The 18869-nt window shown below is 32.0% G+C and overlaps 1 protein-coding gene across 1 annotated transcript in view; it reads left to right on the forward strand.

Moving 5' to 3' along the window:
• Window positions 1-6478: 6478 nt before the first annotated feature.
• LOC129806303 (zinc finger protein 771-like) overlaps window positions 6479-18869 on the forward strand; it is a 50886-nt gene continuing 38495 nt past the window's right edge. Inside the window, exon 1 of the mRNA XM_055854776.1 lies at window positions 6479-7069. Coding sequence (XP_055710751.1) covers window positions 6878-7069 — 192 coding nt within the window. The 5' untranslated portion in view covers window positions 6479-6877. The remainder of the gene's footprint in view (window positions 7070-18869) is intronic.

Raw genomic sequence — 18869 nt, forward strand, 5'->3', positions numbered from 1 at the left:
ATTAAATAAATAGAAAAAAAACACAAATTATTCTTTCAAACTTGATCCAAATATCTTAAAGAAACCTAATTCAGTAAGTGTTTAAATTAAAATCATGAAAAAGTAGTAAGTGATATAATATCTTAATATAATATCTTAATAATATTACTTCTTTAATTGTAAATGTATTATTTTTAATATTTCTTTAGCTTAATGGATGTATGTTTCCCGAATGAAGATGGAAATTTTCTAAAAAAAAACATTGCAAGAATAAATTATGTTATATTTTAATTATTGAATTTTAAACATACTGTGATCCGTGTTTTTTACCTCTTATTCGATTTCAAAATTTTAACTGTTTGAATTCCAATTTCTTTTTCAATTTCCACAATTTCAAATAAATATTGTACGTCAATGGTCAAAACTCTATCTGGACAACTTTATTATGACGTTTATTCGGTTTCAAATGGTTCTTATTCACCCCTGATATAGATGATTTCATTAATTTTTGAATATGTTTTGGAGGTTGTCCAGCTAAATATTTCGCCCATAAGATTTCCGGAAAAATCGTCATCTTGGATTATTTAAGGTCAATTTTCAACCACCCTGTGCATAATTTTCAACGAATTTGGTTTAATTTTGATTTATTTGAAAGATCTTGAAATTCCTAACACGACTGCATCGGTCAAAATCGGAAATGAATAATGTAAGAAACGGTAAAAGCTCTTTTCTAAAAATACTCTTTTTCAAATTTTCTCAGTCTTCTGGCCCATAAAAAAGGCAAACTGTGAGTGATATCGGATTCCAGTTTCAATTGACCCCTTCTAAAACGATATTATGTAGAAGATTATCTCTTTATTTTCTCAAATCCTTCTTATACGCTCCCTATACTAGTAAAATACGTCAGAAATCCGTCTAAAAATACGTCTAATTGTTCTCAAAATTGGCCTAGGCAATTTAGATCGTTTTTCACTATGCTTTGGGGGTAGTCCAGCTGAACTTTATCCATAAACACTCAACTGGAAAAATTACCATTTCGAATTTTTCGAGGTCAAAAAGCATAATTTTCACCTGATTTGGCGAATATTAATTAAAATGTTAATGATTTTTTTGAAATACCCTCTCCTTGAACAATTATCAAATTCAAGATAGTTTTATGAATTATAAATTTAAATCTACATTAATCTTATATGCAGGTAAAAAATTGCGAAAAATAATATAAGGAACAGCTCCTTTTCGGAAGTTCGAATAGATCGAAAACCTTCGAACTCTTTGGTATTCATTGTTACATGAGCATTCATCTTTTATATGTTTTTCTACAAAATACTATTATAGCAAACTTTATTATAATTATAAAATAATATTATAAGGATATTTATCAAATATTCTCGATAGGTGAAAAAAGATTCCCCAGAAAAGCTTTGCAAGTCCTTGTGCACCGCCCTCGTCTTAGGGGCAGACCTGAAACAAGGTGGTTGAATTAAATTCAGAAATGACATGATAACTTATTTTAGATAGTAGGGTAAAATGTATAATTTGGAATTAGTGATATAAGTTGGACAATTCGCCGGTACAAGTTGGACATGGCTTTTTTCTTGATAAATACAGTACAAAATTTGTTTCTAAGCACAAGAAACCAAATTATAAAACTAAAGCATTAAAAATATACAAATAAAAATGAAGTAGTAAATTTATAAAGACGAAAAGCCCTGTCCAAATTATACCATTGTCCAACTTGTACCACTGTCCAACTTGTACCACTTTACCCTATCGAATGTCGATTCTGAAAAGTTTAAACGATAGCTGAACTTTTCATAGCTATTAGAGCAATCACATTCTCTTAAGAATGTCTCAATAAATGGTTCAATAATGCGTAAACAGTAGATATTCAATTTAATCTAACAGATACAGATTTATCGATGCTATCGATTTGATGAAGTCGATAAAAGTTATCATTTCACCCCAGGATCTTGTCTTGGTGCGGCTTTGGATCAACTGCGAACATCTTCCTGAAGTTACAGCGGATCGATAAACGTAGGCTGCTAACCTGGATTTCCAATAAGGATAAGTGGTAGAAAATTATGACGATAACGATGATGATTCGCCATAGTTAGTAAGTTCCATTTATAAAAAAATGTGGATCAAATGCCAATTTAATTTATAAAATTTATAAGTGTCTTGAGCAAAACGGGCCACGTCCTTATGCCAATCATTTTGGAACGATTTTGGTTTTTTTACTGTAATATATTTTTTTCTTAACGTGGGTTTAATATAAGACTTTAACTATAGTATGTTAGCTTCCTAAAGCCAGTAATTCGAGTAACTTATCTACGTTGTTGTTAGAAAGGATTGAAGGGCTTTTAGGGTAAGATTGGGTATTTTGGAATACTATTTTTTTATTAAGAATTTTAAGGTTTCTTCACTGTTTTAGACGGACAAAAGAATTAAAAAAAAAACTTGAAGAAGCACTCTTGAATTGGGATTAAACTTCTTTCTGGTCTGGTTTTTCTCCTTATCCATCTGATACAATAAGGAAATCCTAAAATACTAAATTGGAAATCATTCCAAATTACCCCATTTTACCCTAGCACTGTGTAATAAGCAGTGGTTTTTTGTTTATTTATTTACTTCAAGAAAATTCGTTTTTCAAACTAAGCGTCTGTTATAAAAGACGATTTCCGCAGCAAAGGCTATTAGGATTAAGGAATTAAGGAAAGGATTAAGGAATAATCGTCCATCGTTAGCTTAACGCTGGTGACCGACCTACACAGCGAAAACCAGCTATAATAATAGGGAAATGTATGATAGACTCTTTTTATATCTTTATTTAGGAATAAACCCTAAATTCCTTTAAACAGAATCACATCACGGGAGTATAGCACACTTTTAGCGAATATAGGTTTATATTTTGGATCATTAGATGGTCAAGACGTAAATTGCAGGTTTATCACTCTCTGAGTTCTTCTGAATTTCATTTTGCGAGACTGAAAATTAAATGTTGTAAATTTACTGCGCAAAAAAATGCGAAGATCGCACAAATAAAATCCGAATCTGAATGTCTGAATTATTGGATGCACTCATGCGTTCTTTGGGTGGGTTAGTCCTCTAGGAGTTATTCTAATGCAAAATCCAGTAGGTTTAATAGTATTTGCTTGGAGACTGATGTATAAAAGTTACAGTCTAATGTAGTAAAATCTACATGGAAGTGATTGGCTTTGAATTTTACATTAAGAAGGAAGGTCGCGAAGCCTATTGGTCAGATCAGAAAATGAATAAGATTTAATAGTGGTGGTAGAAACAATTGGAGACACATGGATAGGTAACGCCTGCATGAAAGTTGGAAGAGCGAACGATCCACAGCAATATAATAACAATAATAATACATTCTCATATCACTGGAGAAGACGGTAGAGGTATATGTTTGGGGGTTTTTTATCAATGTATTGTGAGCGACTTGAAAGAATTCTTGTGTAGGTTCCATACAGAGTAAGATAAATTTCAGCATATCTTCTTATAGCACCTTTTCCTTAATTTTATTTCTCTTTCATTCCGCTTCTTCGTTTTATGCTATGGCTCTGTACAACTATCTACACGTCAATGAGTATTACATCGGCAAGGTGTTCTGACTACTATACCTGTATATCAAAAGGTGAACTTCAGGTAGCAATATTATTATAAGTTCGTTGCGTTAAACTTGTTTGTGATCTCTTCAAAAAGTCAGCATGAGAAACTGAATCTATTATTTTTTAAGCTATATATGAAAATAATAAATGTAGTCTACAGTCAAACCGAACTGGAATTACACTTTGAGAAACGGTTTGCTATCTACATTTTAATCTTGAAAAATTAATTTTTATTCGAAATATTGACATGTTGGATCATTTTTCCATTTCTTCACTACAGATGCGTAAGATCTACGCAAACAGCGAAATCAATGCAAATTTAAAAATAATTATTACTGGAAGTCAAGGAAAGAGGCAAAGGGTACTGGACTGTTAATCCAGAATTACAGGGGCGTATCTTATTTTACATCAATTTTGATATATTTCAAACTACTTACTGATATAAAAAAATATTAAATATTCAATAATGTGTGTTAAACCATACGCTGGAACGCTTTGTTCATAAATTCAGGGTCTATCTTGCTTTCAGGAGCAAAATTTCAAGTTATGGATATACTTCAGTTGAAAAAGACATACCCTATTTATGATATAATAATGTATGAAGAGCAGGTCGTCAAATATTCCCCAGAGTAAAAGATGGGCAGGTCATTTCTAAGTGAATATTTTTCTCTACTGAGATAGAGAAAATTGGGGCTGCAACGCAAGACTGTAAGGATTTAGTTAGTTCACAAATGTTAAGTTTATAAATATGTTGAGTTTAAGCTTAAATTTACCACAGCTGTACAATTTTTTCACTTCCAGTTTATCCACAGGGGATGAACAAGTATAGATAGCGAATGAACCGTGAATGGCAGACCGGAAGATCGTACCGATCTGCCTCCAAGATCGGGCAATCAGTGTTCATGATCGCGCGATCAGTCTCCAAGATAGCGCAGACTTGTTTTCCCCCTGTTTATCCATCTCGGATGTTTCAAAGAAAAAGTTAAATCACTATGGATAGTTTAATTCCCAGTCGTTTATGTAAAGAATGGATGTATTTGTAAACTCTTAATATTTCTAAATAAACTGCATTGATCTCAATCAGTAATGAATTGGTAATGTATAGATTGGAAGCTATTTACATGTCATTTGAAAAACTTTATACGGGCTTCAGACCTAAGGCTGAGCCATATTGCTTAATTTCTCCAAATTTTTATCAGTTGTAGTCGAGATTTTCCACCTGATAGCGAAATAGAGCCCGGCTGGTGGATTCCCTTCCCTGTTCGCGGGAAATTCATATTTCCCGCCTCTCGCTCCAAGCAAGGCCTTTTACTGGCGGTAATAGTTCTGTTGCCCGCCGTGTGGGGGATTGGCTGACAGGCGACACTGGCAGTCAGTCGGTAACATGGCCTGAAAGAGTACGGATGGAGGCACAGAGCTGGGTCGCTGCCGGGCAATTGGCCGCGATAAGCCTTGGTCTCCTTATGGAATCTTTCAGGGCAGAAGCCCGGCTACACAGTGAAGTTCTTTTGGAAATATTTGACTTAGGATTGAGTATTAAAGGTAAATGATCCATTAGATTCTGAAAAACCAATAAAAATGCTTATTATTTAAGATTTTGAGACCTTCTGGAATCGGGTTAATCCCGTAATTTAAAGACTGTTATGTAAAACCTGTGATAGAAATATATTGAGATAGAAGCATCCGACTCGAAGGACCAATTGTATATACGATATCTGTGAGAAAGGGCAATGTGCTTTGTTTTATGTGTGTAGAAGGTGTACCTTTATGATAAAATATCACTCCTATAAAACTTCTGCTTGGAAAATGAACCTTTCTTCCATGTTGGTTACTTTTAAGATAAAAGACGAAACTTTAGTACCCCTGCACTGCCAAAAATACTTCATTCTGGCGAATTACTTTTAAGTAGTAAAATATCAATTGTAGTTCTGTCACGTAAGACAGAAAACTTTCACAAGACCTATGCGTTGATTTCTGCGTTGATTTCCTGATTTAATCTACCAATTCTAACAAACATTTCTCAACATGGGTTTTCTCGCTCTCGAACTTTCATCAGAATTCTTTGATTTATTTTTTTTTCCGCGAGGGGCGCGACTTCTGAGACTTCTAAGTTTAAAGGGGAGGTTTAGAAAACTGCTCCGTATCGCCAATTTACAAGATCCTGCGTAGGAATTCGTCTATAAATAAGGACAGCTTTCTAATGAAAAAAATCAACTAGTTTTAACAATAAATTCAAGATATTTTGGGAATAATTCGCGAAGGATATTACAAGAAGATTTTGACAGATCGAGTCACAGTAGCAGAGTGACGTTCTTATAAGGACCCGGCTGGACGTACATGATTTAATCGATTCGTCGATTTACTTATCGACTCATACTGATGAGATATCGACTTTAGGAAACCCCAAATATATTTGCTAGATTTATTTTTATTTTTTGGCTTTATCTTTCTGTTATGTTTTCGAATTAATTAAACACATTTTTTACTGAAAAGTATTGTTTTAAAAAAAATTATTTTGCATTTATTTTGATTTGAAAAATCAACTAAGGTCAAGGTGAGATATTAACACTTTACATATTTTACTTTGTTAGATGCATGATAGTCTAGGCGGAGTTGATTGAATGTGGTAAAGCTACTGAGTCGGTGCCTTTCTGTCGCCGATCCAGAAATACATATACTAAGAAAGATCGCGAATTGAATGAATGTTTTAGGAATGTGAGATATATTCCTATAATTATCTATATATATATAAACACATATGTACATATGTATGATCAACAGGTAGAGAAATCAACTTGTCTGCTTGTATTTGGTTTTCTCTCACTCTCTACCGCTTTGTACTACACCTTATTTTCTTTCTTATATTTATTCGGGCTGTACAGAGCTGTGCACCAGAAGGTCATGGTTAGATACCGGCCGATCTCGGCAAACAGTTTTCTTAAAGTTGTGGCAAGGTGTGGGTCATCTTTCAATTGATTACGGGATTATTTCGGAGTGAATTGTACGTTTAACGTTTTGATGAAGTCTTTTAGTGAAAACTTGGATGATGCTGGAAATGTGATCAATTGTTAATTATTGCACATCGATTAATTTGAGATCAATTAAGAATACAAGTGAATTGGACGTTCTAAACTCAACGGAATAATTTTTAATAGACCCAACAGAATATTTTTTATTGTGAAATAAAATTTGTTGTTTTAGTGAATAATGAAGGGTGACAATTTGTGCTTTATTGCTTATTATTGACAGGCTTAAAAGTGATTTTAAACATAGTTATGGAAACTTGTGTATTGATACCTCAAGAATTGGCTTTGGCCGTTACAACGGCGGGAGCTCGTCATTCAAATGAGCCAATTGTATCAGTTTGGAGCATAACTCGAATTCCTCAAGGATCCCTCTGTTATCCTTTTCAAGGGACTATCAGAACTGATAAGCTAGAAGTATATTCCTATGTTTCGGATGATGATGTGAGTATTGAACCAGGATATTTACACTTACACTCTCGACCAGAATTGCTTTTGTTTCCTCATTAAAATGTGAGAATTTTCATACAAATGTTCTTGCTGCTTCCCACGAAGCTCTCTATAAAAAAAAACAATGAACAGTGATTAAAATTACGATATAACTATATAGAAAAAAAACTTGTTAGAACATTTTCATTAGAAATAGATTTATAAGGCAAACTTTAAGATTTTCCTCTACCTTCCTTGTTATTATTTAAAGTTAATCTACCCCCAAAACATCTGTCACGAAAAAGTATGAAACATTCAACAAGTGGCTATGCTTTTATGCGGCATACCAAATATGAGGTTGAACGTATACAAATACTCATTCTGCATGATCCTTTCATGGAAATTTTGCCCAATATTGCAACAGGTGTACTGCATAACCAAAAACATAAATATCTCTAAAAGTGGCTTAATTTTTCACCCAAGTCCCCAAGTCTATTATTATTAAAGATTCAAAGATTCTGCATTGCTTTAACTGGAAGAGAGACCATTTATAATCCCTCCCACGCCGTAAGGGTCAAATTTAGGTATAAATTAGCGAATATTTTTAATAATTTGTTCGTTCCGCATCTTGCGTGTTTCAGTACTTCCCGCCATTCGTTTTAAGATAAATTGTAATTGAATACGAGATATGATAACTCGTTAGAATAGATCATATGAAATAGTACTTATTTCGTAGCAATACCAACTCAAAATTGTCTTTAATTGCCGATTTTAGTCCAAGTGACCAAGCAGGGCTTAGGGTAAGATGGGGTAATTTGAAATCATGTCTATTTTGGAATTTTGAGATTCTTGACTGTTTAAGAATTTTATAGTTCCAAATTAGCCATGATTCCAAATTACCCCATATTATACTGTACTACACCCCATATTCTAGTAAGAAAAACATCTATGGGAATATCAAATGAGTGTCTCTAAAGCTTTCGAAAATGCGATTCGAAATATTATGAAAGCTACAACATTAGAAAGTCAAAACTTAAAGTCTTTAAATAAGAATTTTGTTCACTATGGGAAAACAGGCTAACTTCAGACGACTCTAGCTTCAAACAATTTTTTTTGAATATGTTATTTACTGAATGTAAGTCATAAAAATATTATTTTAAAATTGCTATTCTACTGCCTTAAATTTTTTGAAAAGTCAAATCCTTTAATAACATAGAAAATATATATAACTCAAAATCAAGGGATTATATTATATTGCTCTCTCCGGGGAGTTCGAGTAGTAAAATGAGGTTTCCGAAGCTTCAGTCGTCCGAAAGTAGCGCACTTTACCCTACGCCGCTTAAAGTTTTGGAGTACTGGGGTCTGAGAAGTTTCATTTTGAATTGATACCTTTTCACTGACACTTCCGGAAGGGATATTGTGTCCTGCTTTATGTTTGAAATAGAATAATACTTAAGAACAATATCTAAGGACAGGCATATAAATTTATGGTCAAATAACGGCCAATTTACGAATTTACGGCTTATCAAGGGAATTTGGTATAAAAAGCTTGTCAAAGCTGTTGAGCTCCTTGGAGAACTTTTATGGTACGACAATGCCTTGAGTAGGGCATTCTAAAAGCCAGTATTGAAATGAAAATTCTCCTTAGATACTGATTTTAAATTTTATTACAAACCCTTAAAAAATAATTTTTCGAAACTATGTGATTAGACCCAAAAGAGCTTTTCCTCTAATTTATCTTTTTGGGTTAATAGAGCGGTACATCCCGCGACCCCAATAGGGATAAACGGTTGCAAATGATGATGATGATGATGGGCAGTAGATGCTTATTTACTCTTCTTAAAATTCTTCTTTTTCAATTAGAAAGTTATCCAAAATTTTTAAAAGTGAAGAGCATTCTGATTAGAAAAGAATTACTTGAAAGAACTCCATTTTTCTCTAATTCGAGATTTAAAAAAAAATTAAGAACATGTTTTAATCGTATCTTTTCGTATTTTTGATTCACACATCACGTAGCTAATAATTTTTACAATTATTAAAGAGCCAGTCACCGAATTTTAGGAACATACACCCTGTCAAATTCAGATACAGTGTCGACCAAAATTTTCTTGATAAATCAGAAATGAGTTGGAAAATTACTATTTTTAATTTTTTTTCGGCAAGTGTATTCCGGAGATATTATTTATGTATTTCAAAAAAAAAAAATTTTTGTTATTTTGAAATACACAAATGTCATATATGGGTTACAATAATTTTTATATTTTCTCCACCAGATTTCTTATATATATTTTGTCAAGAATCTTCTGGCCGACACAGTACTCTCACTTCCTCATCACTTCATGATTAAAGTGAGCATTTATATTAATTTTGCTGAAAAAGAATATTTCAATAAATTGTACGTAAATGATTGTGAATTTTAATAGGGGACTTACGAAGTGCTCGTAAATCGTATAATGCACTAAAATGTTCGTAAAAACTTGTACTTTGTTCACAAACATTGTATGTCATATGATCACTTGACGAACATTTTTTAATTTTTTACAAACATTTGTTCATATAAATTCGTAAACAAATAGAAAAATGTTTGCAAAATTTGGCATTTGTTCGTAAAAAGTCTTACTCAGTTTTTCCAGACAAACAAAAATATACGAACGATGTTTGCGAAAAAGGAACAAACTTTTTAGTGCGTTATACAATTCACAAACATTTTGTATAGGATCCAAGGAGCACCTGTTCGACAGGGAAAATTTATTAGCAATTTTTGTATAAATATTGAAATTTATTTAATTTAACTAATAAAATTTAAGCAATATGACAATTTTTTCATTAATCTACCTTTTCTACAAGGATAGGTATTTAAATACGCTATAAAAATGCCGATAGGAGAAAGTGCTCATGCTTCGTATGACAAGAAGCTTCGTATTGACTACATTTTTCTTTTTTTTTCAAAAGAAAAAAAAAGAATTGATTCTTTCCAACCATATTTTGAAAACTAAGGGAGCGTGACCATTTTTTAGAATATAAATAAATTTAGTCATTACGAAGTTTAGGATCGTACGAAGCATAGGTACTTTCCCCTTTGTTTTCCTTTGACCATAAGTCCTCAGTGGGAATTATGAGATTTCTTGAAATCTTCAAACTATTTTTAGAAATATCCATGCAAGAAGTATAGGGGAAATTGGGGTACCACTGAACATGGAGTAGCACCGAACACTGATTTTTATCACCAAACTACTTGGACTATGGCGATCGTTTCTTCAGTAGGCGCGCATTCCTTTAGTACTGATAAATTCATATAGGTCTCGTCTTCTGCAGTGTAATATCTAATTAAATATTCGCAGTGTTTTTTTTTACGAACAATTTATAGGGGAAGACTTTCAGATTTAGCATAAACTCTAACTTCGTACACTTCATATTTTTGCCATATTCCCAATTCAAAGAATAATGCCCAGATATCAGAGATATAACTGAAGAAGAGTCCTTAATGAACTGGCTAATACTTTCACTATGGGCCAATTTAAATGGAGGTATTTCTGTATGCGCCTCATCAGTTAATTAGGTTAGTCAGATTTTCAGTTCTACTTCGAAACAGAAAATCTGCCAATTTTTGAAATTTATAATGCAGTATGGTTTGGTAATAAAAATTTGAGAGAAACAAATAATGAGGAATGCATAACACTGAGCTTAAGAAAGTATCTCAGGTTTGTTTGTTTTTAACGGACATTTTCAAAAATAATTGGAACATAAAACTTTTTGAAGATTTAAATGGACCTTAAAAGGGTAATTAGAAGCAAACGAACAAATGAATATCTCTATACGATTAAGAGTATTGACAATTTAACGTTGTGATTTTAGAATTATTTAAATATTGAAGTCTCAATTAATTTAAAAAAAATGCTTAAGATTCCAATGACGTTGATACAACTTATCATTTGCCGTATTTACCATTTACGTCATGAACAACTGAGTTTGGAGCGTGCCAAAATGACCTTTGGAGATCAAGAGGCTGTCTTAACGACTCTTCAAAAATATCTCTGGATTATATAGCATTGCTCTTTCGTTCTTTGCTCAATAATTACAGGTCTTATGCCTTTGTTATTTTCTTAGAGCTCTTTTCGTGGGAGCAATCATTGATGATTGTTTATACGGCAGGTGTATACTCTAATTTTATTTCAGGGCTTGAAATATGTATCTATTCTAGGCCATTTGAATGAAAATTCTAAAAGGAAATCATGTGTACAAATTAATGATTGTGTCGAATGGAAATATCCTTTAGCATTTTGATTATATTCAAATAACAAATTGTGCTGATAAGAGATTTCAACAGAGGCATAAATTGACAGAATGACAATAAGTCTAAAAACCATAATTTCGGTGGGAGTAAATGGGAGTGTCTGGTATTTTCAACAGGTTATATTTTGTCGATATGGGCGACATTTAATAAAGCTTCAATAGCATAATTATTCTAAATTGAGCAGAAGACGGAAACTCCCATTTGTAGAACCCTGAGAAAGTGCTCTCAAGAAGCACTAAAATGTTGGTCAGTTGAGAGACATACGAAAAAAAAGTGCTCCTACAAGTTAAAATTCAAAAAATATATTCAGCAATTCAAGAAGGTAACTTCTTCAGAAACAAAAGATTAATTGAGAAAGAAACTAAAAAGGGAAAACACTGAGAAACTCATTAGGGTGTAAAGAATCACCCTCCCATGACCGTGGGAAAATCTTGAAGAAAACGTTAAGAAAGGCAGTTTTAAAAAAAGAATTTTTTTCCTTTGCTTGTATGGTTTTGATAAAGTAAGTGTTTCTGTCAAATGTAATGGTTAAGACGTAATATAAGGGTAACGCCAGTGCTCATATTAATAAGATGGGTAAGAACCGTGAAACCACATTATAATATTTCACCCTTTCTATATAGAATAATAAGTTGATCTTGTGACATAAAGAAGGGAATTCTCATTGTGAGAACCATTTTCACTTCTTCGCCAAAGACTCTATTCCCATAATTATAAGCAAATAATGCTTCTTTAAGACATTAAATAATTAAATAAGAACATTACGTACAATACAGTGCATACATGATTTTTTCCCTTGCTGTGGGATATTAGGCCGTAAAATTTAAGAGAAAATGAAAATGGTATCATAGTTTTATTTCTTTTTATAAGATGTTGTAGATTTGTTTTTATTTTATTACTTGCATTTTAATTTGTTCTTAAACTTATAAAAGTTTTTGAACCTTATTGAAATAACGTATATGCAAATACAAAGGTAGCACTTTTTATGGTTTAGCTACATAAGGTAAGGGACTGTATGTCGGCCACTTAAGGATGGGTTTTATGAAAAACTTATGTAAAAGGACATTTAATTTGCCTGTTTTGATCAAATTTTCACCCTAAGTTGTAGTATAGATTTTTGTCCATCTGATTGTACACTTTATTTGGAGATAAAATAATTTTAGATTATTAAAAAATTAAAATGTTTTAAAAATGTAGAGTGTTCCTCAATTCGGCCACTTCAATATAAGCGTTTCTCTACTCGGCCACCTGGGGTTCCTCTAGTCGGCCACCTATTTTTCAAATTTTAAAAGCCCGTAACGTTTTTACGGACTAGAAAAGGATATTGAGAAAGAAAGAAAGAAAACCTTTAAAGAATAGTAATTTTAAGAAAACAAAAAATTGTAAGGGAAAAATTCTTTTTATTCTTTTATTTAGCCGGCCGAATTGAGGAACATGGCTTTAAAATTTCACACCTTCACATTTAAGACAGGAAATTAATATTTTTATCAATAATGAAAATAAATTTATTGCACAGTGAGTTAGTTAAAGTTCTCAACTTGCGGTTTGACTCAAAATTTGACTGCTAAAGTAATCTGTACAGGTAATAAATCGAATAACTCTTTGTGAAAAAATGTCGTGAATATTATAAAGAACATCAAAATATGCTTAAAAATGACCAATATTGCTTAAGGTAAATTTGAATCCTCTGACTTTTAATAATTTTTTTTAATGTTTTGTGTCTAATTTCATTTGTATTCTCGGTCATTTGTGTTATTTATACAATTATTGACCTTATGATGTTATAAAACTCCTGGAATATTATTGCAAAATTAAATAATATGAATAAATAATTCCACCGGCCGACTTGATGAACACATAGTGGCCGACTTGTTAAACGGCCGACTAGAGAGTACCTTACCTTATATGGGAAAACGCACTACCTACGGACGACTCAATTTTTTCCCATATTCCTTATTAATTTCACTCATAGTTCCTTTATTGAAAATTGAGGTATTGGACTAGATATTAAAATATAATACTATAATGGCCTAAATTCATTTAAAACACATTGAAAAAAAATTGTTCGAAGCTTGAGTCGTGCGAAGGTAGCACGCTTTCCCCTACCTTTTACACACTAGAGATATTTATGTCCATATTTGGTATTTGTCAAGATAATTTGACAGTCTTTTAAAATCTTAAATCATAATATAACCCCTCCTGGCGAATAAATGACTGCTTTTCTTATTCAAAATACTCTGTCGAGCTATCTCAATTCTGAAAATAAGGGATATTTTAAACTTTATTCAATTTCAATTTCATATTTTTTCCTGTAAAATACTTCAGGTTAATTACATTCGCTGATTGCACACTTTTAAGCTTGGATTGGAATGCTTTTAAGGTTATACGGCCTTCAGACCTAAGGCTTAGCTTTATGGCTTAGCTTTTGTAATTTCTCAATACGCAAAATTCTTAAGAAAAGTTTTACTAAATAATGTATATTTAGGAATTAACCTGGGAAAGATTGAAATGTTATTGCAATTGCTTGTTGTTTCGGGAACCTACGACCTTAGGGAACTGGGCTAAGCCTCTAGTCTGAAGACCGCTATAGAGACTTAAGGCTTTTACACAATGGGAGCGATTCTCGTCAAAAATTGCATTTTTGACAGAATTTTAAATACTTCCTCCTACAGCAGTTCAGTCGATTTCCTTAAAAAAAAAACAATTTTTGACGAAAATTGATCCCAACGTATAGAGGCGTTTATAGATATCGTGAGAGATTTTCATCTACAGTGCCCGTTTTGTAATCCGGATGATTGGGAGACAATATGACAAATTGATCACTTCGTAATCCGAATGAATTTTTTGAATTGTTCAACGTTCAACGTCTCGAAAATACAATACAAGATTTTTTTGTAGAATTAGAATAAAAGTTTTAAAGAAGATTAAAAAGACATAATTAGAGAATTCTATGCTATTATACTTCATTTATTAAACAAAAACATCACAGGATAATTCATTTTCATTGCTGAACACACATGTATACATGACCTGAAAATTATTTTAAATGTAACCGTCGATAACTCATCCGGATTACGCCAATCCTGATTAGAGAGCGGGCACTGTAATTGGGTGATTTTGAAGTCGAACGTTTACACATGTATAGTGCATATCAATCCAGGCAAAATGCTTTATTTTGAAGAAAATATCTCACAGTGTGTAGAGGTCATTAGTTAATCACCGAACACGTTGAACGATATGACAATATTTAAAGCCGCGAAGCTTTTGTGCCGAAAAAACAAACAGATTGATCCCCGACAATACTCAGCTTTAAAAATTTAACGGTAATAGATCAGTTAAAATTATCATACATTTAGTTGGGATTTAGGATCAGAACTTACAGTTTTTTGCATAAATTCCTAATAAATGTGATCAGTTTAATTGCTGGATGATTCCTAAGCGCAATATGAAGGCCTTTCTCTTACGGACAGAAGCACTATGACCTTCTTATAACTGAATAAATAACAACTATTAATAAATAACTATTCTGATGCAGATGGCTCATACAACCTGAGAAAGAGTTTTCCACCGTTTTACTCTGGAGTTTAGTTACCAATGCTAGGACGGCGGTGGCCGCTATCACTCAAACATTGAATTCTTTCCATATTTATATCTCGAATTATTTAAAATTCTGTACGCTTTAAGAGGTTCGTGATAGCTAAACTATAATACAAATTTGAAGCCTTTGTCACTTTTAATTATTGAGAATATTTTTGAATTGTGAAATATTTGATTTTATTAATTTCGCCCCAGTCTCCCCTATATTGTTAAATTATATTGATATCAAAATAATCATGGCTAAATAATTATAATGTCACATCAATATTTTAAATAATAAATTAAAAATGTCAGTTTGGATAGCAGAAATTAATTGATAATACAAGAGAATATTTTAAATTTACTTAGTATTATATTTAGATCTATATTTCAATACGGTGAATACGTTAAATTAGAAAAAAGATAATATATACAATTACTTTTACAGAAAACGGATTATATAACATTGCTGTCTCTTTGAGTTCAAGCGATAATAACAAGGATATACTTAAATGTTTTTAGTGCTGTTTGCACTATTTATTAGTCTGCACATGCTTATTATGTATATCATCAATTGTAATTAAAACAAGAAATCAATTCCATTAATGAGTGACTTCTGCACAAGTTTGAGCAGCGAATTACATTTCCCGGATTGATCGTTTGTTAATTTAGAGAAGTAAAGAAAATAGTAAAAATCAATAATAGGCTTAGATCAGGATATTCTAAGTATAATTAATATAATATGGTTGCAGAATATAAAATCGAAATAGTGTTTAATTATATTAGTTAAAATATTTAATTTAAAATTTTTAGAATTGAAAGATATATTGACCTTCAAATTAGCGTTGTTAAAGTCCTAGCAGATTTTTCTTGTATTTATGTTTCAGTTATCAAATGAAATCAAATTTCTTTAGCTTGTTCAATGCAAATTCTAACACTACTGATGTCAAAGGAATATAATAAATTAAAGAAAATAACAGTTGTGGCAAACGATCAGTAAAGTTTCGTTTATCAGTTAAACAGAAACAGTTTATTCAAAATTGATTTTCATTTGGCAAACTGATCATTTTCAGCAATGACTTTTCAACATCTCAGTAATTTTACATTCAAAAGTTATCTTCCTTATAAAAGGCATTATTTTTGAGATGGCGCTTCTCCCAAATCTGCTTTGATATACAGGAACTTTAAAATTGGATCAATTTGTAAAACTATTCTTTTTTTTAGATTGTAAATATCGTTGGGAATGACATCAGCATTTTACTCCTCCATGGTAAAAAGTTTACACGAATAGAGCATTAGAAAAAGTGTCCTATTAATTACAATAGATAAATCAAATGGCAAACAAGTTAGTGAGCGACATTTTATTAATCGCCACATTAAAGTTTATTTAGAAATTTAAATGAAGTGTTGAGGAGGAAAAAAACCTCAATCTTCTTCTTCAATGTTTACGGTCTGTCGGTAAGAGTTTAGGTGTTAAGTTGCAGTCTTCTGTAAAAACAAGTGTACCACTAAATGATTGTTACACCTCTTTCCCTATGCAATTCCTCAAATCACTGTGCCCACGTGCCGGTAACGCTCCGGAACACTCATAAGGCACCAACTAGCATTCAATGTTCAGTCTACCGCAACCAAATGAACAAGCCACTTAGAGACCTAATCTTTTCCACACATGAACCATATTAAAGGCATTTGCTTTTTCGAGGGTAGAGACAGGATCTTAGTGAGGGAGCTCCTGAAGTTAAAGGGGTGAATATACCCTCAATTAGTGCATCTAAATATGAAAGCAATTTATTATAAAGGACACTTTTAAGCCAGATTAATGATGAAACGAGCTTATTAAGCTTTGGTTTCCAACTGATAGATACATAATGTACCTTATTCAAAACTCCTTCTTGGTCCTTTTATTCAAGTCTCACAACTTTCTATTTTATTTCTCATACTAATTTCCCACATTATCCAATTATTTTATTAAGATTTAGTTATTCTTATTACAAAATGAATTAGTAGACTTTTCACAATGATTTAGGGCACAGTAAGGCAGTTTGATCTGCCGGTATTTTATCTCCCTATTGAGAGGAATGGATAAAATGTTTAAGGCTTTATGCAAATAAAGCTGTACCTAATACCCTTGTGCATTAACCCATTCATATCAATTGCATCAAAAACTAGACGATTTTTGGTTAATTTATAATATTTCTGCGTAATTGGTAGGGGAAAGTGCTCATACTTTGTACGATCCCAAGCTTCATAATAGCAACATTTCTCTTCTAAATAAATGTATCTCATCGCACCCATATTTTAAAAACTAGGGGAAAATGTCCTGTTTTTAAAATACATTGCTGAGTCACATTTATTCAGAAACAGAAAAAAATTAGTCAATATGGAGCTTTGGACCATGCAAAGCATCAGAACTTTGCCCTGTGCATTTCGTCTCAGGGAAAGGATTTTCAGATACTTTAGTTTTTCAATAATGTGGAAATAATAGTCTAACAGACGTAGAATTAGATTATGTTGAACTTTTATCATTTCAATAAGTGTTTTGCAAAATTTGTGCACGGAGTTACCCAAGAAGCAATTTTTTCTTCTTAGGTCTCGTGAGTTTTTTCGTCTTGTTCTTGTAGAATTCCCTAAGTAAGGCATTATAGAACGAAAAATCTTTTAACGCCCTTGGTTCCATCACTGAGATTATTATAAGTAAAGTGGCGTACTCTTAAGGATCTTAAGAGCTTCAATAAGAGTTTCAACAGAAAATTCTCACTTTAAGTCTTTAATTGCACTAAAAGAGTTGTCCGATACTTGGTTTTACAAGGCAGCTATTTTGCTTCTTGGGTACATACCGAAAGTTTGACATCGCGCCGATTTTGATAATATTTTCCTTCATTCTCTTTCTAGATTTGAATTCTGTGTAACGAATTTTTTTCACAGACAGTTACACAATATAAATAAATAGTATTTGTAAAGTTTTAAGGTGAAGAAGTTAAATACAGTGACCGTTAAAACGTGTGTGTAATGGTGACTGCCAGAGTCTTTTCAGTTGATATATTTCTGTTTTTTATAATAATCAAATAATAAAGAAAATTAGTCAGTAAATAAATAAAGCAAAATTCATGAATTTTAAATTCATATAGGGGAATATGGGGCCACATTGCAAACGCAGTTTTTTCGAATATTCCTAAAGGAAGCTGGACTTTAATGTAATGCAATTAAGTAAGACAAAATAAATGTAGTTTTTATTTAAATTAAGAATAGATTCAGATTTCCTAAAACATATACAAAAAATAGCGCTTTTAACGTGACCTCAGCTCAGTGTAGCCCCACATCCCCCTAAATAATATATTAAGGAGGCAATGAATGAATTAGGGAGCTATGAGCCATATTTGACTTTTTAGAGCGAAACATAACTTTAAATAACCATTTTTGGTTCACTGGTGACGAAGTTAGAGATATTATGAAAAAATCTGTAAACCACTCTCGACACATCTTTCTGAATTTTCCTTAAAATCAACACACCATTTAGAACTTAATATTTGCCACCCAATCGTTCTTAAAAAAATTAAGCACAATTGGGACAGTGACGTCTTAAAAACAAAAACGATTTTTCTGATTATTTATAAAACAAAATAACTTTCTATAGGGTAACGTGTGGTATTTTTGGACAAGGTACTTTTCGGGACATAATATTTCTGGACACATCAAAAATCCTCTAAATATTTGTTTTCTTATTATTTTTAAGTTCTATATGAAATTTTAAGCTCTTTATGTATCAGACAAACATAAAACTTCTGAAATTTTATTTAATTTAAAGTGTGAAATATACGTGAATTTTGAGTATCACATTCTATTTATTACTAAACCTTCAGTGTGGTTAATTTTGCAGATGACAATACAAACAGTGCTGAGTTTTTCTCGATTTGAGCCACTTGACAAGTGAAATTTTAACAACAT

Source organism: Phlebotomus papatasi, chromosome 3 (genome assembly GCF_024763615.1).
Source record: "Phlebotomus papatasi isolate M1 chromosome 3, Ppap_2.1, whole genome shotgun sequence".
Lineage (NCBI taxonomy): Eukaryota > Metazoa > Arthropoda > Insecta > Diptera > Psychodidae > Phlebotomus > Phlebotomus papatasi.